The sequence below is a fragment of the Plasmodium vivax genome, genomic scaffold, assembly GCF_000002415.2.
Source record: "Plasmodium vivax scf_7132 genomic scaffold, whole genome shotgun sequence".
Taxonomy (NCBI): domain Eukaryota; phylum Apicomplexa; class Aconoidasida; order Haemosporida; family Plasmodiidae; genus Plasmodium; species Plasmodium vivax.
This window is the reverse complement of record NW_001849965.1, coordinates 6,123-15,589: the sequence shown is the minus strand read 5'-3', so window position 1 is coordinate 15,589 and position 9,467 is coordinate 6,123. Positions and strand designations below refer to the sequence as shown.

General features: G+C 26.6%; 2 protein-coding genes across 2 annotated transcripts; one reads left to right on the top strand and one right to left on the bottom strand.

Moving 5' to 3' along the window:
• Window positions 1-1,419: 1,419 nt before the first annotated feature.
• PVX_104190 (variable surface protein Vir12-like) lies at window positions 1,420-2,963 on the bottom strand (the record flags this gene model as incomplete). Its single annotated transcript, XM_001612560.1, has 3 exons — window positions 1,420-1,581; window positions 1,696-2,787; window positions 2,937-2,963. 3 exons carry the CDS (start codon window positions 2,961-2,963, stop codon window positions 1,420-1,422), a joined length of 1,281 nt encoding a protein of 426 aa, XP_001612610.1.
• Window positions 2,964-6,040: 3,077 nt separating this feature from the next.
• Window positions 6,041-7,798, top strand: PVX_104185 (variable surface protein Vir16-related; the record flags this gene model as incomplete). Its single annotated transcript, XM_001612559.1, has 3 exons — window positions 6,041-6,540; window positions 6,663-7,514; window positions 7,637-7,798. Exons 2-3 carry the CDS (start codon window positions 6,810-6,812, stop codon window positions 7,796-7,798), a joined length of 867 nt encoding a protein of 288 aa, XP_001612609.1. The 5' UTR covers window positions 6,041-6,540; window positions 6,663-6,809.
• Between the last annotated feature and the right edge of the window lie 1,669 nt (window positions 7,799-9,467).

The window sequence follows — 9,467 nt, the reverse complement described above, 5'->3', positions numbered from 1 at the left end:
TTATGTGCTCTATCTTTTTCTTTTTTGAAATAAGTAAATTTAAATAAATCTGTATTAACTAACCGTCATCACACATTACAGCAAAAGGTTATATGTTTCTGGTAATTCATACTACTACTATAAGTAATTTATTTTTTAGTCATTTTTATGTGTAATGAAAATATTAATGTCGTTTTGTGTAATATACACATTAAACCCTTTAGTGATGTCATTCGTATAAAATAAAAAAATGTTTTACAAAAAAAAAAATCCTATTTAAACGAAACAGGGTATAAAAACAAAGGATTCATCCAAAATTAAATAAGATGGACAATACTTGATTGTGTAAACTTTGGAGAACATAGATGGGGAGATACTTCCACAAGTAAAATATCAATATGTACTACAATAACAAAAAATAACCAACACTATTATAATGTTAATACAAACATCTCTCCATTTTTAACAATAATATAAAAACTTCAATGTAAAAAATCTTATATATAATTTTTTTCTTTATAAGCATGTATATTTAAATAGCTATTTATTTATTGCATGTGTTGCACAATTACATGGCTAAAAATTTACATAAGCATATTATAAGCATAGGACTTTGATAAGCTATGTAAAAAAGTGCAAAGGAAAAACATGTATAAGGGCACATTGAGATAAATAAATAATTCACCAAATGTAATGCTTGCTCAACCGGAAATACACAAGTAATGCAAATTTACAATATTTATTTGGAACATGCTATAAAAGTAAAAAATAAGTACATATGTTTAATAATAATAATAAATAAATGTATATCTATAACTCCTTTTGCATTACACTTTGCTATTTAAAATTGCATTGTTTTGAAAACATAAATAACATGGTCAACTAAATGAAAAAAAATATTACCCAGCTTATACCACTTAACCAAAAAATGAAAAATTAAATTTAAACGGTAAACACGAAATTGACAAAAGGAAGGATTGCAAAAACTAAAACAAATGAAGCTTCATGCGAAATAATGAATTATACATGTACATAAAAATATTTAGTCTAATCCTAGTATTAAAGAACGTAATGCAATGATTTTTCAGTATCTTTATAGAACCCTGATAAATCAATGCACATACACACTAGGTTAATATTTATGCGCAAAAAACATAGTGCTAGCTTATTTGCCACAAATAATAACTAAAAAAATACCATAAAAAAAGATAAAATATAAATGTTCTTCAAAAATAGTCATACTAAAATTGCATAAAGTCATAATATATGAATATGAACAAAATTGCTAAAAGGGAAAAGAACTTTTTCTTCATTTTGTTTCAATTTTCGTAAGAAATAAAGTTATACTACGAATGTTATATATTCCCTTCTTAATAATGTTTTTCTCAAGTTGATGCACACTCCATAAGGAGTTACATCACAGTACACTGATGTATCTTGCTATGCTTGATAGGCCAATCGTATTCTTTTTTTGTTCATGTTTTGCAACATAGGTTCTGGGTGACTGTCTAGTAGGTCCTCCCTAGGATGCTCATAACTAGGATAGTTATTTTTCTTTTTCCTGGGACCACCCCTGCTTATCCAATTTCCAAAGGGCGTATACTAACATTAAAATAATCAATAAAAAGGATATTTACCATTTTCATATTTTACGAAATACATTTTATACGTATTAACATAAATCATTTATGCACCTATATTAAAATTTCTATTTACTTTATAATATAAGTAAAAAAGGATCATTGCGAATACTGCTAGTGCAGTTGCAACAGATGTGCGAAATTTCTTGTCTTTTAATAAATTAGTACCACCTCCCCACAAAACAGGAATATCAGACATGCTTGCAGCTTCAACATCATTTTCTTCAGCAACCGTCTCAGATACAACCTCTTGAGAATCCTGAGACGTTTCATTTTGATCAATTAAAGCTTTTGGTAAGGTCCAAACTACTTTAATAGGTACTTCAGGATTATATTTTTTCCCATACTTAGTATAAACAATTACTTCTTTTTTAGAAGGAACTGCATGTTTGGGATTTACGTAAATGCATTGCGCAAATTTGCTATCCGTTTCTTTTTCGTTTATTTTTTCATTATAAGAACTAAAACACTTCAGGTAAGCAATATTCATCTTAGTCTTTAACTTGGAAATGTCTATAGTGTTTTGTTGTCCATCTTTTACAATCTGACCATTTTCTTTTCCATCATGTGATATGACAGCATTGCCTCTTAATACAGAAAGGACTGTAGTTGGATTGTACTTGCTATCACAATCAAAATATTCATCAATACAATTATATAAAAAGCAGCAGTCTCTATAATGTTTTTCATACAATTCCTTAATATAACTAACGTATTTAATGTACTTGTTGCATTCTCCTGGAGGTGTTTTACAATTAATAATCTTTTCACAATTTTTAAAATAATCGTGTAAATGTTTCATCTCTCTAATCCTATTAAAATCGTGTTCATAATCGTTCAAATATAATTGTTTACTTAATCTTTTGTAATAATCATTCCCTACATGGAGTATTTCAATAAACTGTTTTTCGTGCATGTGTTCCGATGAACCAAACATTTTATATAATTTGTCATATATCCAGAATGTTAAATAACGATGCTTATCATCATATGTTGCTTTTTCATTTTTTAAATCTTTCAAATTTCTTAAGAATTTCGAGCAAAGATGTTTAATCTCATCATCTTTTTTGCTTAACTTGTTACATTCACCACTATATTCACTGTCATTTGCATCTTTATCAAAACTTTCATAAAGACCATGCGAAGGTAAAGTTTTTATAACAGCTTCCTAAAAATATGGAACATAATGAATTATATAAAAAGCAAATTATTTATTTTGAATGGTAAATTTTCATAGTGCTTTTAGAAGGTTATAATATTTAAACGACGCGATGATGATTATAATAATAATGTTTAAAACAAAAAGTGAGTATATACCAGCTCTGTATCACTGAAGTCCACCATTTTTTTTGTGGGCATTAATTCGAGAAATAAAAAGGGCAAGCATTTAATTATCAACCACAAAAATGTTAACACATTTGATATTTTTCCATGTCATGTATAACATTACATTAATTTTAGACATAAAAATAAGCATTTGTAAGAAAAGCATGCTGTTAGATTGTTGTCCAGGATTAAACTGTTATAGGACAACTAATAAGGCATAAAACAAATATTTTTAAAGAAGAAAAAAAATAAAAATACAAAGCTACAAATAAAATATTTTATTACTTTCTAAAATGCTATCTGATAAAATATTAAGTTACACAAGTAAATCGCAACTACTATGCTAATAATATGTAATATAGAATGATGAAACTTTTTATTTAAAGAACACAAAAGTAAATCTGATTTGAAGAGTTGAACCAACAAAATATGTTGTTCTTGTATAATAAAGTTTTATGCTTAATTATATCTGATTATAATAAGGGTATGTACATCTATTTATTAATAACTCTCAAGTAAAATTCAATTTCAATAATGTTTTACATATGCTGCGTATTTCCATATAAGAATTATGTGATAAAATATTTTCTATCACCACTAAATAAGTGAGTATCACCGTTTGAAACTTAAGCACATGTAGGTAAAATCCTTCCTATTAATAAACACAAAATAGGTGTAAATATGTTCTTTCGGGAAATGCAAAAAATATTTATTATAGCATAATTTTATTAATTTCATTTTTATTGCTAAAAGAGTAGGTGTTCTTCATGATTATAGTGCTATGCACTATTATTTTTTTCATATAAACAGCTGAAACAAGGATTTTTAATTTGCCACATTTTAAAAGCTTTAATATCTACTATAATGAACTATTTTCCCCTTAAGTTTACTAAATTGTTATAGATAACTGAAAAGGATAATTACTTCAAGAAAATAATACATTTTATGAAAATAGCATATATGGCCTTCTAAAAGGGTGAATATGTTTATACGTTTTAATTTGTGTTAGGTATGTATTTAAAAACGCAGGGATAACAATACATTTTTCTTTATCATAACATTCTTATAAATTTTGTTTTATATTTCACGTGCAATGCGGTAATTATAAAAAGCTACTTTGTCGTACTTCTCAATTATTAATTTCACGTGTAGCATTAATTTTTGTTCCACACAATGTGAACGATATTAAATAATTACATTTTACACATACAAAATTGGTATATACTGAATTATTCGTCCAAATAACATTTTGTGTGTTACTATAATGATTGAACCCTCTCGAGCATTAAGCATCTTTACAAGTGCAGCACCGTAGTAACCCCCTTATTTTTTGTTCAAATTAATATGGGCTGCGATCGAATCATTATCAATCAACATGCTATAAAAACAAGTTATGGTCACTGTTATTATATATTTATTTAAAAGGATTATGTGCTCCTTCTTTAGGTGTATAAAGGAGGGACTAAATGGTATAATATGCTGTTTTATCTGTTTACTAATATTACACGAAAGGGAAATTTTGTAGAATATCAGCTAAAACATAGACAAATTATACATTTTTACCAAATGTTATAAGGGCAATTTTTTTTTAATTGCGCATAAAGCATCAATACACCTGCTATTTTTATTAGTTCTAATTATGAGTTGTAAAAATAATAAGGCGTAATAATGCATTATAAGTTTCTGTGTAACAAAAATGGTTATGTTCTATTGAACAGTAATAGTCCAGTCTCACACAAATATATGAATCTTTTACCTTTTTATTAAAAATTGCCACTTTAATTACAATTTATAATAATATACACTTTCAGTAAAGTTTAGAAGCTATCAAAATCATAAATAAGCTAAACAATACCTTTTGACATTTTAATCTTGAGCAGCTTCGTTTCGTCATGCTTCATTAGTAGTATATATGCAATTTTCGTGCATAGTGTTATTCTAAACCTTTCACTTTTTACACATTCTTTTGGATGTTACTCTAAGTTTAATAATAGACAACATTTGCATAATCTATTAATTCTTACAGATATTTCGCGTATACTGTCCATGTAGAATAAAATGTTTGTCTAATTAAATTTTCCGATTTTCACATGAGAAAAAAAAATATAGTGTTAAAATAGAACATAAAATTTTAATGGTTTATAATGTTCGTATTTTGCCGAATGGCTCATATATCTGATAAGTATTCATTTAACACTTTTCTACACAAAAAAAATAATGCGCCTAATAGAATGGATAATATTATGATGAACAAATAATAAAAATAATTACCTCTAATTTTTAATGAACACTTATTTAATTTTACACATGAAAGAAGAAAAAAATATATATTTTTTTTATTGCACTATGAATAGCAAATATGCCAATGTGAAATATATATGGTAAAACGTGTTGCATCATTAGCTATGTAAGTTTTTCCGTGGCACTGCAAATATTAGAATTAAACAAATTGTAATGTTGTCTTGGGTGTATATGATTAATTGCACATTTATTAACAGTTCACTGGAAATTATCTCTTCATAGTGCACCGATTCGCGGAACAGTACACTATCCAGAGTAAAATTACGCATTTATAAAAACGCACTGCTTACGAGTCAGAGAACTAATCCATATACCGATGTATTTATGCATATAACATAATTTAAAAAATGTGAATCAGACAAAACGCAGTCAGATCTGATGATCTAAATTTTTGTGAAATGTGTTAATTTATTCGTTAAAAACGAACATGCAATGTATCAGAAAATTTTATTTTTAATTGTACTCTAAAAAAAATTAATAGCACACGTATAACGATCAAACTGATACCCTTAAAAAAAAACTTTTATTCTAATATTTTTACCTTTTACCTAATTACCAATAACTGAGAAGGAAAAATTCTTTATTACATGTCCAATGCAATATGTTATTTAAAAAAATATACACCATTCGGTGTAACGAGCTGTTTCATTTTTAACCATTTTTGATGATATATCACTTTATGGTTTAATTCGAATCAATGTTAAAATAAAACATTTTTTTTTTCCGAAATATTTTTACTTTTCCAATTGTGTTCTGCTATCAATTCATTCTGACGAGTTGAATCATTTTTATTCACGTAAGTATAATATAAAACGCACAAATTTTATGCCTTAACTCATTTATCATCCCAACCTTTTAACACAAATTTATATATACATAAATATATTAATTTGAAATTAATTTTGTATATATTAATCAATCTGTTAAATTTTACTTTCAATCGTAAAGTTCCATGTTTTCCCTCACATGTGTGTGTACATTTGCACGTTTATCTTTTGTTCTAATGTTCTTTTCCCAATAAAACTCGTTTTTACTTTGAATAATACCAACTAAATGTGCAATATTCAATTAATTTGAATTCCGCATAATATATTTGATCGATTTATCGATTAATTAATCAATTCATTTATACCTTTTTACATTTATTATACAAAACTTACAACCTAAATAAAACATTTGATATAAAAATAATTTATATTAAATAGTACTTAGTAATTGTAGCCATTTCAAATAATTTTCAATCAAATCAAATATATAACCATAGAAGAAATGACTCGGGGGGGGGTTTCTATCAGTAATCATCGCTCTTTGAACATTATGTGAATATCCTATTTTCCATGAAGAATAATAAAAAATTTTCTTAATAATAAATGTGTTTAAGTTTTTATAACATTACCTTTTATTTCCTATTTTCAGGGCATTTGTTCTTACACCAAATTGCCATCAAAAATTTTTTATAAACAGTTGGAGTATAACACATTATCAGCAGAAAAATGCGGTACTTATAGATCCATTTTAGGTAAGGATTATGAAGAGGGCGATAAGGTTACTCAACTTTGTGGAATGCTTGTAAAATTTTTAGAAAATAATCCTCCATTAGAAAATAATCAAAATATTACTTGTAATCGTTGTAAACTTTTGAGTTACTGGATCTACCAAGAATTGCAAAAAATATTTGGTGGTCATTATACGAAATGCCATGATGCTTATTCTAAACTCCAGCTTATGTGGAGCCATGCAATAAAAGATAAGAAATATAAAGATGATAACATATGTCAACTTGAAATTTTTACAAATTTTGGTGATAAATGGGAATTGAAACAGAAATTTTATGAATACTGCGAAGACTATGAATATATTAATGTAAGAAGTGAAATAAAATATTCTTTCTGCGAAGATTATCATAACTACATTGATAAAAAGTTTATATCGTATTCTGATATTGACAAGGATTTCGTGAAACAAAAGATAATAGAATGTTCAAGTGCTTATAGAAAGAGGGAAAGTTGTAGGGTCAATTTTGACCTAGTTGAACTGCTGAAAAACAAAGACACTCTAAAAGTAAAAGGCTCTAAAGCAGCTCATTCTGATCGAAGACATGACGAAGACGTACAAGGGAAAAAAGCTGAAGAATCTAATGCTTTTTGGAAATTCGTAGGACATTATGATAAATCTGGGGAATTTAAGTTGAACACTTCACCTTCTCATATTGTCACATATGTTTCATCATTAATAATAATATCCATTGTATCATTTCACCTTTTTAAAGTTAATATACAATTGAGCTACTCACGAATTTTTTACCATACAATTTATAATACACTATAACTTAAAGTAAATATTAATAAAATAATCATTCACGCTTTTTATACATTTTCCTTTTATATTAGCTCACTCCTTGGGGATCACGTTCTAGAAAACGAACGCAACGCGAATATAAAATCATGAATGATTTTAGTGAAGAAAACAACGAACCACTTTTAAATAATTCAGAGCATCCTGATAAGGTTGAGCAAGGTGAAAAAGTTCGTATAGCCTACTCTCCGGTTTGAGCCTTTTTCACCTGATTTGAAAAACTGTGTTGCTGGCATAACGTGATTCATTCTATTTGGCAAAACAGAGCATAACTTCCTTGTGAAATAGGGAAGATATAAAAAATAAATCAAAACGGTACAAATTTGTCAATGTAAAATTTGATAGTACATACTATTTAAATAGATATAGAAACTTGAAAAATGGTAAAAAATTAAAGGCAATCAAATCTCCACAAACAGTTCGGCAAAAATGAAGGACTTATAAAGTGATCCTTTTTGCAGCTGAAAATGAAGCCTAAAAAAGAGAACATATAAATTACGCAATAGAAACAGATAAAAATTTGCAGTGTATACAATAGTTAATATAAATAGGTGGTTAATGAACCACATATAATATTATAAAGCATTTTACCATCCTTGTGCACAAACACCATAATTAGAATTATTTTTAGTAGAGATAAAATATTATTGATTATAAGAAAAATGATAAGTGTACCACAAATATACACACGAATGTGTATTAACTTTTGTGTAAAAAAAAACAGCTTGTAATAATTAAACATGCCTCGTTGCTCTAAAATGATACTCCCTTTGTAGGATTACACAGAAAGGCATTATATTAAACGGATTATACAATTGAAATAACGCAAAAATGACATTTTGTCTCATAATTTTTTTTTTCATGTCACTTTGTGCCTTAAAAATAATAATTAATTTTGATTACTTCACCTTTTTTTTTGTTTTTATTTCTTCTAAAATAAATAATTTATTAATTCTTTGCGGCATACATTACTCTTAATAGATATAATCATTTAATAGTTTTTCATTTGTATGATTCATATATTAATAATATCTATAACGAATAAGCTTTTTAACGTTGTTAAACCTTATTTATATTTGTCTTTATTTTCGTTACTACATAAAACATAACGTTTTAAATATACATAAATTGTACATAGTTAAAGGATTAACATGTGACAACATCTTCATATTTTAAATGCACTATTGCACCAAAGAAACTTGCAATTTTTATCTCAAAAAAGGATTTTTCAAAAATAAAAGTGTTGTTTTTAGTTCATTCTCTTTTTTTTGTTTAATTTAAAATATAGATACGCGCAGTAAATATAAAATAAAATGATAAAAGAAAAGGTATCATATAGAGTAATACGATAATGTACCATATTAGTGAAAGTGCTACATATTAATATTCTAATTCATAATTCTGATGTACTTATTTTTTTACCATGTCGTGTATATGATAAATTCCATCGATTCTTGCTAATTTTTAATAAGTTTAATTTCTACTCTTCTTAAATGGTCACTATTACATATTTCACATTTATCCTTTTTTCGTGTGTATTTTCAGCTACTTTAATGTAAAAAAGGATATCCCATATGTGAAAAACACTTTAAAATAAAATCAGGGTTCAGGGATTAAACTATTTCTTCCTATGATTATAACTCATAGATAACCCGTCATTTTATACATATATATATAATTATTGCTATGCTTTGTTTTATTACCCACGTTTTACAAATAATATAATGACGTAAATATGCCATTTGATACGTTTAGTGTAAAAAAGAAAAATGTATAATTCATACATTCTTACGGATTGTTATATTTCCAAATTATAAGAAATTTAACAAACGTCAGAATCAAATGTTATCTTTACACACAGTATAA